Source organism: Enhydra lutris, unplaced genomic scaffold, assembly GCF_002288905.1.
Source record: "Enhydra lutris kenyoni isolate GAN:26980312 unplaced genomic scaffold, ASM228890v2 scaffoldscaffold11, whole genome shotgun sequence".
NCBI lineage: Eukaryota > Metazoa > Chordata > Mammalia > Carnivora > Mustelidae > Enhydra > Enhydra lutris.
In genome coordinates, this window is record NW_019154095.1 from 6,604,489 (window position 1) to 6,622,365 (window position 17,877).

At 42.7% G+C, this 17,877-nt stretch overlaps 1 protein-coding gene across 1 annotated transcript in view; it reads left to right on the forward strand.

The window, feature by feature from the left end:
* LOC111144580 (1-acylglycerol-3-phosphate O-acyltransferase 5) overlaps positions 1-17,877 on the forward strand; it is a 73,835-nt gene that overhangs the window by 44,409 nt on the left and 11,549 nt on the right. Inside the window, exons 6-7 of the mRNA XM_022498942.1 lie at positions 3,242-3,403; positions 10,163-10,286. Of these exons, the coding sequence (XP_022354650.1) occupies positions 3,242-3,403; positions 10,163-10,286 (286 nt within the window). The remainder of the gene's footprint in view (positions 1-3,241; positions 3,404-10,162; positions 10,287-17,877) is intronic.

Sequence of the window (17,877 nt, forward strand, 5' to 3'; positions counted from 1 at the left end):
CTATAATGGCAAACTGAATACCTCGAATTTTCGTATTATTGGAACAAGTAAAAAAGATCCTTGTAGTTTTAAAACTCCTTAGGTTTAATGGCATTTGCTTTTATCCTATGAATAGCACAGGCTGTTGTGTAGGTTTAATTGTCCTTTTAAAACAAAAAGGGAATTTTTTTTTTCCTTTGTAGACTAAATAAAAATTATTATGCCTTGCAATGTCGTGTTAACAAATTTAGGTGGCAAATGGCAGGCTAAACTAGTATTTGCAAAGTATGGTGTGTTAATAATCTTAGTATTAAAAGAGCTCTTGCTAACCTAAGAAAAAAATATAAACTAGAAAAATGAGAAAAGCGCGTGAGTAGGAAGTTTAAGAGATACGAATGATCCACACACGATCAAATGTCAACCTGGCAAACATTAAAAAAGAAAGTTACTGCCCAGTGTCGACCCACATTTGGTGGAGCAGGAACACTTCTTTAGCAGGGAGCTTAGGGGGTGTGTTTGCTCCTTGTGGAAGCACATTCAGAGACGTTGGTGTCTTACAGCACTACGTGTGTGTTCTTTCACGGGTCAGGAGGCCAGAGTCTGATGTGGGTCTCCCTGGGCTGGAGTCGGGGTTGGGGGGGCAGGGCTGCAGTCCTTTTTGGAGGCTTTTAGGGAAAATCTGTTTGCTTGCACAGGATCCGGGGCTCGGTCTGGTGCTCTGTTTCACAGTCTTGAAATTGTACTGGGTCCTGCAAATTCTGTCGATGGCTCTGCTTCTGCCTCTTGCTCTCTCTTCCTTGCCCTGAGCCTGTTTTCGGCTTGATTCTAACCTCGCTTTCCTTGGTCCTTCTTCGGCTCTGGGCCTTGCGTAGCTCTTGCCTGCTCTGCCCCGCAGCCTGCTGCCACCGCCCCGCGGTTCCCACTCGGTTCCTGCTCCTGCCGGTGTGACTGGACCCTGCCCGTTCTCAGCCCTGCCTGACCCACTTTGGCTCCTCCCTACGTCGAGCAGTTCTGTTTTCCTTTTCCCTTTTGAACAGAACTATCTGTTCTTTTTTCACCTCGCATCTCAGGGTGTCTTTGTCTTGAAGGAGTTTTGTTACTCTGACAAGATTGCATCGAGTCATGCATATCCTTCTGTATTTCAAGATTTTAATGTTACTGCTCTAAGAGCTGCTTTTTGCACACTCTTGTCAAGAGTGTTTTGCACACCTCACCAGCACGCTCTTGGCTACTCGGTTTGCCCCAGTTTGCCGACGTGGTCTGATTCTCATATAAGCAAACTGTGTGTGTGCGTGTCTTTGTGTGTCTGTGTGTGCGTGCGTGCTCACACACCCACGTGTAGCGCACCTGTAGTGTCACTCTTCTTCTCCCTGTCTTTTGTGCTAAAGGAGAAGTTTGGGCCCCTGTCATTTTCCTGTTTGACTCCACCCATTCTGAAGAGGTCTGTTCCCTTCCAGTTTCCCAGTGACCTCTCGCTTAGCGGCATCCGTTTGTTGGACGGTAAGGGGGTCCTGTGGTGGTCTAGGCTTAGAAGATCAACAGACTGGGCGTTAATAAACACATGCAGGATGGAGTGGGCTCTTGGTGTTTTCTCACCTCACTTCACCTCTTCTGTAAGCTTCCGTTCCTACCACTCCTCAGAAAGTACTCGTCCAGGTAACAGGTGACCTTTGTTTGGCCAGGGGGCCACTTCTCAGTTCTGGATCTTTCCGGGTCTTTCGTTGACTAGTTCCTTCTTGAGATGTTTTCTACTCAGGGCCTCTATGTCAGCCCAGTCTCCTTGTTTTTCTTCTTCCTCTTTGGCTGTTCTCTTTCAAGAGCTGGAAGATAAAAGGTGGAAGCTGCAGAATGTGGGTTGGATCTAGAAAATGTGTCTGGGGCACTCGAGCTGCTCCTGGTGCATTCCTCAGTGAGAAGATTTTTTTTTTCTTAGCTTTTCTTACATATTAATGATGGGCATTTCTTATTCATCTGTCACAAAACTGATTTTTCTGACTTTCAGTATAATTTTTTTAAATACTACTTTGTCTTCCTGTCTTCTCGCTAACTTAATGAATTCTAGTAAGTATTCTTACTGAATACCACAGAGTGATTCTGTGGAGCTTTGGACTTAATAAAATTGGGTGAGCTCCAAAAGCAAAGAAGGATGTATTAACTAATTTAATCGACAAATGAATGTTTCCCAGCCTTGTATACTATTCAGCCTTTTGTTATAAGTTTTTGAGTAAATTAAGCTGCTTCTGCCCTGGGGACTTCAGTCAGATATGTGGTTGTGGGAATCTTCTTCTTTCCCACACCGCTTTGCATTTTAAAAATTCTTCTGCAGGAGGGTCCCAACATACTATAGCTATTCTTCCTTATGCAGTTGATTTTCCCTGGAGAGAGGCAGGAGAAGATCCAAATCAACTTTTGTCTAGTCTATTTTCATGTCACTTCAGAAAGCTACTCTGTTCTGTTACACGGTCAGTAAATATTCTAATCAAGAGAAAGAGAGGCCGTGGGGAGTATGAAGGGTAGAGCAAAGTCTTAACAGTAGTGGGACACTCAATGGATGTGATTGGAGGGACAGATATGGTCTGGAATTTGATGGTGGTGATGGTGGCTCAGCTTTGTGAAGCTACTAAGAACCACTGAATCGCAGTTTGGAATGATGAATTTTATGGCATGTAAATGGTATCTCAGTTTAATTTTAGAACAACAACAACAGTGTTCTAAGCATCAAGCCCAGTGTGCCACATGAACTAGACCACAGCAGCTCTTCCCTTGGGCACTCGACGCAGCAGGGGTCATTCAGGTGCTGCCTCCCTCCTGCGTCCCTATTTGAATAGAAATAAAATTAAATCGTGGACTAGGAGTCAGAATTACAAATCGTACTCCTGAATCTGCAGTGACCATGGGCAGGATGATGCAGCCTTGATTCTGTGGCCAGAGGTAAGGTTGGTAGTACCCGCCCATGCCCGGGGTTAGCAGATTGAAGGGTTTCTGATAGGTCAGAAGCTTCCTGAGGGCCAGCGTTCTGACAGCTTTCCCCAGTGTCTCGTACCTGTAGATGTCTAATAAATATGTAGTAAATGAATGTTGATTTAAATACATCAAGTCTTAAGAGTGCTTTCTAAACCTCAAGCCCTGTCCATGTATATGAGATATGGCTTTAATATATTTAATATATTTTGGTCTATTCCTGGAAATTTAAAGACAGTCTGGATATTATATTCTGCTGAGATGTTTTGTAATTAACTCATGGCCACAACCTCTCTTTTAGGCTTTGCAGTATTAAAACATGTGCTGACACCAAGAATAAAGGCAACTCATGTTGCTTTTGATTCTATGAAGAATTACTTAGATGCAATTTATGATGTGACAGTGGCTTTTGAAGGGACTATTGATGATAAAGGACAGCGGAAAGAAGCACCGTCCATGGCCGGTGAGTTGGTATTTTCAATTATGTCATATATTGGCGAGTGTGTAATTAGTCTCTTTAATGGGTACATGTACTTCATAACATTTACTTGATGTATTTTCTAAGTGTATGCTTGATCTGTTTTCCAGGTATTTCTTTATTAATCCATAACAGTTTGAATTTCACAAGTCTTTCCTGGTTGCCATAGTAGTCCTTTAGACTTCCCCATTATCGTTAACTCAGTTTCCTTCTACCCAGAGTTGGCACGTAAGAACGGAAGGCTACAGAAATCAAAGAGAGGGAATGGGGAGGAGAGTGCTAACCTGGCAGTACGGAGATATACTAATGGTCAGCGTTCACCTTCATATGGACTTTTATATAATGCTTGTGAAATTTAGTATCTCTTTGGCAAGAAAGAAATAGTTAAATATGACTCTTTCTTTTTTCAAACCTGTGCTGGGTTTTTTGTGGGGTTTTTGGTTTTTTGTTTGTTTGTTTTGGTTTTTAAGTAGGCTCCATATCCAGCGTGGAGCCCAGCAAAGGGCCTGAACCCATGACCTTGTGACTGAGACCTGAGTTGAGATCAAGAGTTTGACACTTAACTGACAGAGCCACCCAGACACCCTAACCTGTGTTGGGTTTTAAAGACTTTTTAGCTATTGCCTATATATATGTCAGCTATAACAAGAAAAAATAGAATTTTAAGTGGGCAGAATATTTTAATTAAATATAACCAAAGACACCCTTGACTGGTAGAGAAATTTAAATACAGGATTAAGCAAACAAGGAAGTGGGGAGTATTGCCTTACCGAAGTGTCCATTCGAGTTGTGATCGAGAGAGAGAACCCGAGCTTTTTATGTCACATCGGTGGCTGTTGAAGGTTGAAATACCAGGCCTGTCAAGTGTGTGTGTCAGTGGGACCTCCTGATGACTGATGTCCAAAATATGTCCCGAAGACCTAGGGAGTAGCTTCCCAGAGCAGGAAGTTGGGAGAGAGCTACCGAAGGATGAAGCACTAATTGGAGGTGAATGGGATGAAATCGGTCACAGTGGCTGGAAATACAAATCTGAAGTAGTAGACTGATTGCTCTCACAATTGCCTTTGACACAGAGCAGTTGTCATGTAGGAAGCTGAAGATTTTTTTCACTTTTTTTTTTTTTAAAGATTTTATTTATTTATTTGACAGAGATCACAAGTAGGCAGAGGCAGACAGAGAGAGAGAGGGAGGGAAGCAGGCTCCCCGCTGAGCGGAGAGCCCTATGTGGGGCTCGATCCCAGGACCCCGGGATCATGACCTGAGCTGAAGGCAGAGGCTTAACCCACTGAGCCACCCAGGCGCCCCAATTTTTTTCACTTTAAATGAATATGTCCTACATCAGATAGTTTAAAAACCACAACTGTATAAAGTGTATAGTGAAATGGCTTGCTTTCCACCACATACCCCTTTGCCTGCGTCCACCTTCCCCTGCCCAGAGGTAACCACTTTCCTTAAGTGTTTGTGTATCACATGTGCAAAATTAAGTCTATATTCTTAACTCTAGAAATTCTTCCCTTCTCGTCAAAAAGACAATGTATTAATATTTTCTTTCTTTTTTTTTTTTAAAGATTTTATTTATTTATTCAGTCAGAGAGAGAGAGGAGGAAGCAGGCTCCCCACTGAGCGGAGAGCCCGATGCGGGCCTCGATCCCAGGACCCTGGGACCATGACCTGAGCCGAAGGCAGAGGCTTTAACCCACTGAGCCACCCAGGCGCCCTTTTCTTTCTTTTTTTAACCATCAAAGGAATCATTGACCTATTTTTACATTTGAAAACACATTCATTTAGTTCAACAATATTATCACCAGTTTATCTTTTAAAAAAAAAGATTTATTGAGTATTGTTTATGAGAAACAGATATAATTGTTTATGAGAACCTTTGCAAACTGCTTTCATTATGCCACCGTCGCGGTCATAAGGAGCTCCTGGCTTTGGCAGTGCTCACAGGCCAACTCCCACCCTTGGTAGCCTGCCCTCCGAGGACTCTGTATCCTAGCTGTCCACTCTCTTTCTCTCCACTGCCTTCTGGAATGGAAGGCTGTGGGTAGGCCCGGGTGAAACCCCTCTCCTCTGGTGCCCTCCCCCAACTTGGCTGTTACCACAACATTCCTCTTCCCTCACTCATTTGCTTTCTCTTGCGTTAGCGGTCCTGTGGCACTCAGTGCTTAAGCCACAAAGTTAGCGCTCCGCCTATGGTAATCGTTTACCTTCCCCCAGTGGGTGGGAAGCCTTGAGGAGGAAACCACGTTAGAGCTGTGTTGTCTCGATTCCAGCCCAGCACCCTCCTACTGCTCTGCTTCCTCTACTGCATACACATTAGTGCCAGTGGCTTTGTGTTTTCCTTACAAATTGTCTCTTTTTGAGAAGGTTGGCCTTTCTAACTGTCACACCCGAAGCCATGTGAAAAATAAGTCCGTCATTTCAGTCAGTTAAGAGTGAATATTTCCACAAGGAAGAATACACCAGAGTAAAATCAAAAGACTGAAGACAAACTGGGAAAATATTTGCAACTTAGATCACAGAAAAAAAGTCGAATTTTCTTGACGTAGAAAGTGCTTCTACAAATTGATAAAAAGATGATCAGTAACTCAGTAGTAGGTCACAGAAAAAAATGCTCCATCTCATTCATAGTAAGAAAAATACAAATTAAGATTTTTAGTGAGATACCATGTTTTACTATCAGATTGGCAAAAATCCCAGTATCGGGTTTGGTAACAGGCCCGTGGGTGAAATTCAAGTACAAGAGTCACGTCTGTACTTTGTTCAGGGTGCAGGGCTGTGCAGCCTCTGCAGAAGCCACCCTTGGCAGGGTCTGGCATGGACGTCGCCACTGCTGCCAGTGTGCCTGTGCACATGAGAGGCGACATCTGGTTTTCCGTGTCACATGTTGATTTTAATTGTGAGTTTGGGACTTGAGTGATGAATGAGAGTGGCTTGAAAATCCCCACTCTCATTATTATATAAATTGATTGCTATTATGCTCAACTTTAAATTAGAATAGATGAAGATGCACTTTAAATTGATGATGTACGTTGAGTTAGGTATAAAATTCCGTAAGTTAGAATATCATAAGTACTTGGTGGTTCCGTGGGATTAGTATTAAATAGTATCTCCATACATACTATCACTTAATACTCATATTTGATAGCCCAGTTAAAAAACATTATTTCCATAGTTGCTAGATTATGCTTTTGTATGCCACAGGCCAATCTTTCTCAAAGCGTACTGAGTTGCATTATACTCCAAGAGTATTACAGTTCCCTCCGAGTCACCCGGGACGACTGCTGACTGCGCAGGCCTCTGCTCGCTCTAGACTGCTAGTGTGCATTGGCTGCAAGGGAGGGCAGAACCTGCGGGGTTAATGAACTGTTGTGATCACGAGTCTTAGGGTTTGGGCCTTAATGAGGCCTCGTGTTAGAGAGCTAGGCAGCAGGTAGTGTCCCTGGTGCTTCCCGTTTCCTGGTGTCTTTGTTACAAGGTGAATACTGATCGGCGCCCATCTGGCTGTGCGCTTTGTGATTCATCTGGGCTTGTCATGAGGGTCTTTGTCTTCCCTGGACAGTGTTCACTAGGCAGAGGAGAGACAGGCCAGTCTGATTATAGACTTACTTAAAATCCTTTTCTACAGTAGGAGGTGTACCACAATAAATTGTGAAGTTAAGATAACATTTGATGTTCTGTTTAACCACTTAGTATGGTGCTAGGCTGCTTCTTCCTGTTAACATTTTCTTATATGAAAATAAAACTTACTGGGAGGGGAAAATTACAGGTAATCCAAAAGAAGAAGGAAGAAAACTCCACAGGCTAACCTGTCCAGATGCAGTTAACAATTTGAATATTTTCCTCAAAATCTTCCTTTTTATAACGTCACTGTGTTGGAGTATGTGCCTTCGGATATTTTTAGATAAGGTCATTTGTATATATTGTTTTCTTTATGTCCTGCTTTTAGTCATAAACATCTTTATCTGTCAGTATATACACTTCTATAATGTTTTAAAAATGCTACATGATGTCCATTGATGTGACTGTACACTGGCTTATCTACCTAGTTTTCTGCTCCTGGATTTAGGTCATTTTTCCCCAGAAGAAAAGGGGGCGGGTTATGAGCCAGCAGTGTGGGAGCCAGGTGAGGCCCCGGTGTGTGGAGGTTGTCCCCGCGCAGCACATGGACATTCTCTGCTCCCGCTGTCGGAGCTCTGCTTTTCTCTCCTGTCTCTGCCTCGCCTGGCTCCCCAGGCACAGACCAAATGTAACTTAGTTTCTCCAGAGACTAGTCCTTGTGACAGGTATGAATACTTGAAAGACTCCTATTGCCCTAGCATATGTGTACTCTAGGGCTCTACTAGGGCTCCCCTGGGAAAGTTCTAACTGGAAAAAAATGATACCTTGGAGCACCTGGTTGGCAGGTCCTGCTTCTCCCTCCCCCCTCCCCTTCCAGCCCCGCCTCGTGTTCTCCCTCCCTCCTAAAAAAATAAATCTTTAAAAAAAAGGAAAAAAGTTATACCTTAATTAGAATACTTTTTCCATATATTTCTGAATAGTATGGGAAAATTGTTGCTTACGCGGTATGAAATAAGCACCAACTAATGTAGTTTTTACAAGTATAGAGACACGAGCTTTATTAAATATGGAAAAAACATTTATGTCACTCCTTTCTTGTCTCCTGAAAGTCTTTTAGTGTTTTTCTGATGATTCTCTCCTAGTTTTCATTTGGGTCCCCACCCCAGGAACTGGGCTGTTGGGGCTCCACAGCCGTCCATGCTGGGTCTTGGTCCTCTCCAAGCCTGACAAGGGTAGTAGCACTTGCCTACACGGACTCCTGCAGGTCGAATGAAATAATGTAGACGAAACTGGGTTGTAAACACCAGGGTACCATGTAGATTTTACTCCCGTATGAATTTGGAAGTCCTTCTCAGTATCCGTGTCTCTTCCCTCCTCAGCTGATGTCTCGTGAGAGACACTGCTGTCACTTCCCGGGCACCACAATTACGAGTTCAAGGCTGCTCACTTTTATCTCCCCAGCCTGTGGCCGTGCGCATCCCTGCGGCATCAGGGCTAACTACAGGTTGGCCTACTGTTGAATGACGGCGATGCTGAGCGGGGGACATAGATAATTAGATGCAGGTCGGGGACTTGGTATCAGGCTCTGCATTTTTATGGATCAGAAATACAAATGAGAGGGCTAGATGAGAAGTAATGTGCAGCTAGAAAGTTGGAATCGCCGACTTGTAGGGCGTACGGTGTGCTGGCGCTGCTCTCGGAGCTCGACGTCCAGACTCCTCACGGCGGCCCCATCAGACCAGCGCTGCTCCCTCATCTCTTTCTTGCGGACTGGGAGACAGGCACCGACAGCGAGCCCCTCTGCCCGGGGCTGACCAGGGAGCGGGACCCAACCTGCCTGGCTCCCTGTCCGTGCTCCGAACCTCTGCGAGACTCTGCCGCTGAGATCCTTCGACTACATAAATGACAGCGGAACTTGAGAAAGCAAGGACAAAAACTCTGCAGAGTCAGGTCTTCCCCCTGTGCTTTTTGTGCCTGTATCATCAAAGCCAGTTCACTCCTGAAAGTATATAACAGGACAGTTTTGATGCCGGAGATGCCTCGTGCTATTAAGGCTTGACACCGGTGGTTAAGAACAATCGTAGAGAATCCTTAGCGAAAAAGAGATGTCTGTGGAGTCCCGAGACGCCTGTTGAAGCAGAAACTTCTTTCAACTGCAGACCATGTGAGTCACCACTTCTTGGAACCCTGTCTTTGAACACATTTCAACTCGAGAAAACAGGTCTAAGCCTCCTTGCATTCCCACCTAGGGAACATAGTCTCCTTTGAAATCTCTTCGGAACATCTCCTTGTTCTCCAGGGAATTTAATCTGTTCATGATCTCAGCTTTTCACCGAAAGGCATCCATGAGAAGGGGAATTTCCCAGCTCAGAGTTCTTGTCTTGGAATAAATCCTGGCCTCATGGCTTATGTGACGCAGGCTGAGAAAGAACTGCCTGCTTTGTTCAAATTAGCGTGTCTTAGGAACTGTAGTCACTTAAAAGCTCATAGCTATTCCACAGAAAGAATTTGGTTCCTAAACCAAGTAGGATATGTGAAAATATGGCAAAGGCACGAGAGCTGGGGGTACCAGTGAGTAGAAACCAACAGCAAGTCCTAGAGGAGTGGAGCTCTCTTTCCCACGTCTGTGCTGGGTATGTGACACTCCATCACAGGCTGACATACCCGGCCGAGGCACTAGGGACTCAGGGGGTTAAGTGCCTCGTGCTCCCAGTGCTCTGGCAGAGTGAACCAGCCAGACTTCACCTCCGCCCTTCGGGGACTCACAGTCTAGTGGGAACAGCAGTGACAGTGTGTGACGAGTGATACGCTTGGACGCAGCGGCCTGGTGCGCTCATGCAGGTGCTTAGTGAGCCTGAGGGTGGTTGGCATTTGGGGACAAGTTTCTATTCCTGGGCCACCTACGGACTTGAAGGTTTTGTATGCAGAGTAACATTTGGTACTTTTGATTTAACTGAATGACTTCAGGTAATTGTGGTAGACTAGGACATTATAGCACTCTTCTACTTCAGCTTGAAACCTAAAACCATCAGTATATATTTCTTTTTTTATATTAACTTTTTTCTTTTTTAAGCTTAATCTACTTTTTCATCTTTTAAAAATATATTTTACCTCATTTTCAGTTGTTTTATATAAAGATGAGTTGTAAAATAACGAAAAATGAATTTTCTTGTTTCTTGTTAGAATTTCTTTGCAAAGAATGTCCAAAAATTCATATTCACATTGATCGTATAGACAAAAAAGATGTCCCAGAAGAACAAGCATTTATGAGAAGATGGCTTCATGAGCGTTTTGAAATTAAAGATAAGTGAGTAACAACAGTTCTCCTACTTCAAAAACTTGGGTTTGGCTACATTTCAGTGTAGTAAATAAATAATTTCAAACTAATGTATGTTTTTTTGTAAACTCAAGTCCAGTCTGTTCTTGTTTTAAACCTTACTGTTATGTTGTCTGTGAAAGAACTTGTTTGAGGAGGCGTTCCTGTTTTCATTCTCAATATTTTCTAGAGGTACTCTGTGGTGGGATATAAAATTAGAAAACACACACACACACACACACACACACACACACACACACACACACACCCCTTTTCACTGTGAGATGCCCCCCCGTCGTACTCTGTGGTGGGATATAAAATTAGAAAACACACACACACACACACACACACACACACACACACACACACCCCTTTTCACTGTGAGATGCCCCCCCCGTCTCCATTCCCTGGTCAAAGAGGTGTTGTGTTTGAGAACAAGCCTCTGGAGCGATGTCCCTCAGCGGAACAGACTTTTAAAAGTCCCGATTTTGTGCTCCGCTGCTCCACCGCTTGCCGGGAGCCGGCCCCTCCCCCCGCGGTCTATCTTCCCGTCGCTTTGGATTCACTTCTCTGCCAGTCCTACGTTTCAGAAAGTGGCTGATTTTCTGTTTCTAGAGTCGCTGTTCTTCTCTTCGATCTCCCGTTGGATTTGCAGGTGTTTGCAATCTTTAGATAAGCTATCTAGCTGATCTCCCGCTACCTGAAGTAGTCTCAGCTGCTACTTCTCCGCCATCTTGACCCGAAACCTAATTCATTATTTTTTAAAATAATTTAAGATGAATATTTACTTATATTATCCATTCTCACTGAGATGACTGTTTAATATAGTTCCTAAAAGTTACTTAATTTTAAAATTCCACACTAATTTTGTAATGCTAGATCAAGTATTTTTAAGTAATTCTTAAAATGTCATAATAATGATATATTCTCTAGCTTTTTAATCTGATAATAACCCACTCACCTATAATTAATCAATTATTGATCTGTCCTTTTTCTCTGAGTTGTAGATCTTTTTAAAGTTACCAGAAGGGGGGGAAATGAATAATTTGTCTTATAGATATAATTTTTAATTGCTGATTGTTCTTTCTTTAAATTCTACAACTGGAGAAACTATTGCTCTCTATCAGAACTATATTTTCTCGTGAGTATAAGGTAACTACTTCCCACCATACACAAAAGAAATTGATTTGTGAACCATATATCTAGAAAAAGTGCTTCCTGTTTTCTTTCCGCTTAGATCACAACTAATCAAGATTACTTGAAAATAAAAATGAAAGAATTTGTTTCTCCATCTGTTAAACTAATTTTTCTTCAAGAAAGTTGAAACTTAATAGCACTTTTTAGTCTGTGATATTCACAACATTATTATTGCTCCTAAAATACCTTCCTTTGACTCTGACTTAAAAAAATAAATAGAAAGACCAAAACCAGCCTGTTTAATTTAGATTTTTAACATGTGATATGTGTTCATGTGTTTAAATAATTATACCTTCTACTGTTTAGTTTTCCATGGTCTTTGGTATTGGCTGGCTTAAGAAGTATGAGTGATGGATATGGGTGTGTCTGTCTTAACTCTAAATATTTTAAGGTTGTGGTTATTACTATTTCTTAGACGCGTTTTACTTCAAAAATGTATTAGCCACAAACTACGGGCATTTAGTGTTAGGGTTGTTATTTAAGGGAATGTCTGTGTTAGCATGTCATGAATTCTTAGTATTGTTCCCTTCAGAGTTTGTCATCGTAGTGCCTTCTAGATTTCCTTCCCATTCAACTGAATTTAGTTTTCTTTAAAGAAGACTTATTCATATTTCTAAATAAATTAGTCAAGATTTTGTTTTTAGTTACAATCTCTTCAAGACAAAAATTAAGATTTTAAAAGGTCTGAAATATAGGTAGACTCCTCAAGAAACTATTAAATGTCAGGTAAGCAAGGTATATATTGAAACTGTTCCACTTTGCAATAGTAAATTAGGGAAAAGGGAATTTTATTTTTAGAAAGGCTAGCGTAGAACTTGTCATTTAAAAAAATCAATGGTGAGGAGCACCTGGGTGGCTCAGTCGGTTAAGTGGCCACCTTCAGCACAGGTCGTGATCTCGGGGCTCTGGGATTGAGCCTGTGTTGGGCTCCCTGCCTCGCAAGGGGTCTGCTTCTCTCTCTCCACCTGCCTGCTGCTCCCCCTGCTTGTGCTCTCTCCGTCTCAAACAAACAAAATCAGTGATGAAACATTTAGTAAGAAAAATGGCAACAGAATATGTAAATATAACAGTATTATACGAATATAAATAAAATAGTATCAGATAAAAATGATCATTCTAAAATTGTGTTTCTTAAATGTTTGTTTTGTTACGTGCCCAATTAGATCATTTTACTTTAAATCCAACAAACTGGTCAAGGAATGACGTCTTCCTCTTCTTACTTCCCTGGTAGTTCATTTCTTTGTCAGTTTTTGAACTATTAATGCAATTTTGTGTTGTCAGGTATCTGTTAATCTTTGCAGTGATTTGTGAGGTGTAGGATTCTGCCTGTTCCTAGGAAGGCTACAAAATAAATCTCATGGGCCTCAGTCACTATTGAATGAAAGATCACAGATGGTTCAGGATATAAAAACAGAAAAGAATTACATTGGACTTGTATTCCCAGTCTAGAATTCTTTATTCTTTGTATTTATTTATTTTTTGTTTGTTTGAGAGAGAGTGAGTGAGGAGAGAGAGAGCACAAGTGGGGAGAGGAGCAGACGGAGAGGGTTGCTCCCCGCTGAGCAAGGAGCCTAATGTGGGGCTCCATCCCAGGACCCTGGGATCATGACCTGAGCCGAAGACAGACGCTTAATCGACTGAGCCACTCAAGCACCTCTAGAACTTTTTATTCTTGTATGCAAGGCATTTTTAGAAAAGAATAGGGATGAATGAAGGGAGTAAGATAGCTTTTAAATGATATTTATATTTATAGTGCTTCTCAAGAAACTGGTTGGTTCACTTTGCATATCAACCTCTCCATCACTGTCTGTATCTCATTCTCATCCTTTGGCCTACTCTTCCTCCCTGTTTCTGTAGCATGTTCCCGCCTGTCCCCTAGGTCAAGTCACAGCCTTACAGATGACAGCGGGGAGCACCGAGGGGAGTAGTGTGGGGAGGATCAAGTCACCACTGTATGCTCCTGCAGGGCTTTGGACAGAGCAAATGCCCAGGACTTTCTAAAGTTTGGTTTTGCTTCTTTGAGGCCACTTCCATACCATTTACTTACAAATTTTTACCAAAATGAATATTACCCCTTATTCCCCCAGCCTTTTCACTCCTTCACTGGCTCATTTGTGAAAAGAATTCAGCTGTTCAGGCCATGGCCCGAGTTCTGAGTCAGGGGTTCCTGAAGTGTTGTGTGAACCAGCAACGTCAGCATTGTCCTGGAAATGCCTTGACGTCCAGATTCTTGGGATCCACCCCACATCTGCTACATCAGACATTCCAGGGATAGCGTTCTGCCTTCCCCACGATTCTGGTGCATCCGAAAGATTAGTCATGTGCTCAGCAGGTTACTTGGGTCAGATTTTTGTGTTTTCTAGGACATGTGGATCTAATATTTATTGGTGAGCGAGCCTTTATTTTATACTTAGGCCTAACTAAGAAACAGGGGAGTTTGGTGGCAGTTACTTGGAGACTTGGAGGTGGATACTGGGAGGCTCTCCATGTGGGTCCTGGAAACATCCAGACACTGCTGCTGCTGTAATAGCTCCTACCCCTCCCTTATGTGAAGTGTTTGATTTTGACTAACTTCCCGTAGTCATTTTAGATATATTGCTTTTCAGAGGTTACTAAGAAATTTGGAATCTAATGTATCTTAATCCTCCTGAACCTATTAAAGTGAGCTTCATGTTGTTTTGTTTTGTTTTTTACTATAGCAGCCGGCAAGATGACATATTTAGACTTAGTAACCCTAGTAATAATAAAAAAGATGAATTTAGGGACACATCTATAATGGCAAACTGAATACCTCGAATTTTCGTATTATTGGAACAAGTAAAAAAGATCCTTGTAGTTTTAAAACTCCTTAGGTTTAATGGCATTTGCTTTTATCCTATGAATAGCACAGGCTGTTGTGTAGGTTTAATTGTCCTTTTAAAACAAAAAGGGAATTTTTTTTTTCCTTTGTAGACTAAATAAAAATTATTATGCCTTGCAATGTCGTGTTAACAAATTTAGGTGGCAAATGGCAGGCTAAACTAGTATTTGCAAAGTATGGTGTGTTAATAATCTTAGTATTAAAAGAGCTCTTGCTAACCTAAGAAAAAAATATAAACTAGAAAAATGAGAAAAGCGCGTGAGTAGGAAGTTTAAGAGATACGAATGATCCACACACGATCAAATGTCAACCTGGCAAACATTAAAAAAGAAAGTTACTGCCCAGTGTCGACCCACATTTGGTGGAGCAGGAACACTTCTTTAGCAGGGAGCTTAGGGGGTGTGTTTGCTCCTTGTGGAAGCACATTCAGAGACGTTGGTGTCTTACAGCACTACGTGTGTGTTCTTTCACGGGTCAGGAGGCCAGAGTCTGATGTGGGTCTCCCTGGGCTGGAGTCGGGGTTGGGGGGGCAGGGCTGCAGTCCTTTTTGGAGGCTTTTAGGGAAAATCTGTTTGCTTGCACAGGATCCGGGGCTCGGTCTGGTGCTCTGTTTCACAGTCTTGAAATTGTACTGGGTCCTGCAAATTCTGTCGATGGCTCTGCTTCTGCCTCTTGCTCTCTCTTCCTTGCCCTGAGCCTGTTTTCGGCTTGATTCTAACCTCGCTTTCCTTGGTCCTTCTTCGGCTCTGGGCCTTGCGTAGCTCTTGCCTGCTCTGCCCCGCAGCCTGCTGCCACCGCCCCGCGGTTCCCACTCGGTTCCTGCTCCTGCCGGTGTGACTGGACCCTGCCCGTTCTCAGCCCTGCCTGACCCACTTTGGCTCCTCCCTACGTCGAGCAGTTCTGTTTTCCTTTTCCCTTTTGAACAGAACTATCTGTTCTTTTTTCACCTCGCATCTCAGGGTGTCTTTGTCTTGAAGGAGTTTTGTTACTCTGACAAGATTGCATCGAGTCATGCATATCCTTCTGTATTTCAAGATTTTAATGTTACTGCTCTAAGAGCTGCTTTTTGCACACTCTTGTCAAGAGTGTTTTGCACACCTCACCAGCACGCTCTTGGCTACTCGGTTTGCCCCAGTTTGCCGACGTGGTCTGATTCTCATATAAGCAAACTGTGTGTGTGCGTGTCTTTGTGTGTCTGTGTGTGCGTGCGTGCTCACACACCCACGTGTAGCGCACCTGTAGTGTCACTCTTCTTCTCCCTGTCTTTTGTGCTAAAGGAGAAGTTTGGGCCCCTGTCATTTTCCTGTTTGACTCCACCCATTCTGAAGAGGTCTGTTCCCTTCCAGTTTCCCAGTGACCTCTCGCTTAGCGGCATCCGTTTGTTGGACGGTAAGGGGGTCCTGTGGTGGTCTAGGCTTAGAAGATCAACAGACTGGGCGTTAATAAACACATGCAGGATGGAGTGGGCTCTTGGTGTTTTCTCACCTCACTTCACCTCTTCTGTAAGCTTCCGTTCCTACCACTCCTCAGAAAGTACTCGTCCAGGTAACAGGTGACCTTTGTTTGGCCAGGGGGCCACTTCTCAGTTCTGGATCTTTCCGGGTCTTTCGTTGACTAGTTCCTTCTTGAGATGTTTTCTACTCAGGGCCTCTATGTCAGCCCAGTCTCCTTGTTTTTCTTCTTCCTCTTTGGCTGTTCTCTTTCAAGAGCTGGAAGATAAAAGGTGGAAGCTGCAGAATGTGGGTTGGATCTAGAAAATGTGTCTGGGGCACTCGAGCTGCTCCTGGTGCATTCCTCAGTGAGAAGATTTTTTTTTTCTTAGCTTTTCTTACATATTAATGATGGGCATTTCTTATTCATCTGTCACAAAACTGATTTTTCTGACTTTCAGTATAATTTTTTTAAATACTACTTTGTCTTCCTGTCTTCTCGCTAACTTAATGAATTCTAGTAAGTATTCTTACTGAATACCACAGAGTGATTCTGTGGAGCTTTGGACTTAATAAAATTGGGTGAGCTCCAAAAGCAAAGAAGGATGTATTAACTAATTTAATCGACAAATGAATGTTTCCCAGCCTTGTATACTATTCAGCCTTTTGTTATAAGTTTTTGAGTAAATTAAGCTGCTTCTGCCCTGGGGACTTCAGTCAGATATGTGGTTGTGGGAATCTTCTTCTTTCCCACACCGCTTTGCATTTTAAAAATTCTTCTGCAGGAGGGTCCCAACATACTATAGCTATTCTTCCTTATGCAGTTGATTTTCCCTGGAGAGAGGCAGGAGAAGATCCAAATCAACTTTTGTCTAGTCTATTTTCATGTCACTTCAGAAAGCTACTCTGTTCTGTTACACGGTCAGTAAATATTCTAATCAAGAGAAAGAGAGGCCGTGGGGAGTATGAAGGGTAGAGCAAAGTCTTAACAGTAGTGGGACACTCAATGGATGTGATTGGAGGGACAGATATGGTCTGGAATTTGATGGTGGTGATGGTGGCTCAGCTTTGTGAAGCTACTAAGAACCACTGAATCGCAGTTTGGAATGATGAATTTTATGGCATGTAAATGGTATCTCAGTTTAATTTTAGAACAACAACAACAGTGTTCTAAGCATCAAGCCCAGTGTGCCACATGAACTAGACCACAGCAGCTCTTCCCTTGGGCACTCGACGCAGCAGGGGTCATTCAGGTGCTGCCTCCCTCCTGCGTCCCTATTTGAATAGAAATAAAATTAAATCGTGGACTAGGAGTCAGAATTACAAATCGTACTCCTGAATCTGCAGTGACCATGGGCAGGATGATGCAGCCTTGATTCTGTGGCCAGAGGTAAGGTTGGTAGTACCCGCCCATGCCCGGGGTTAGCAGATTGAAGGGTTTCTGATAGGTCAGAAGCTTCCTGAGGGCCAGCGTTCTGACAGCTTTCCCCAGTGTCTCGTACCTGTAGATGTCTAATAAATATGTAGTAAATGAATGTTGATTTAAATACATCAAGTCTTAAGAGTGCTTTCTAAACCTCAAGCCCTGTCCATGTATATGAGATATGGCTTTAATATATTTAATATATTTTGGTCTATTCCTGGAAATTTAAAGACAGTCTGGATATTATATTCTGCTGAGATGTTTTGTAATTAACTCATGGCCACAACCTCTCTTTTAGGCTTTGCAGTATTAAAACATGTGCTGACACCAAGAATAAAGGCAACTCATGTTGCTTTTGATTCTATGAAGAATTACTTAGATGCAATTTATGATGTGACAGTGGCTTTTGAAGGGACTATTGATGATAAAGGACAGCGGAAAGAAGCACCGTCCATGGCCGGTGAGTTGGTATTTTCAATTATGTCATATATTGGCGAGTGTGTAATTAGTCTCTTTAATGGGTACATGTACTTCATAACATTTACTTGATGTATTTTCTAAGTGTATGCTTGATCTGTTTTCCAGGTATTTCTTTATTAATCCATAACAGTTTGAATTTCACAAGTCTTTCCTGGTTGCCATAGTAGTCCTTTAGACTTCCCCATTATCGTT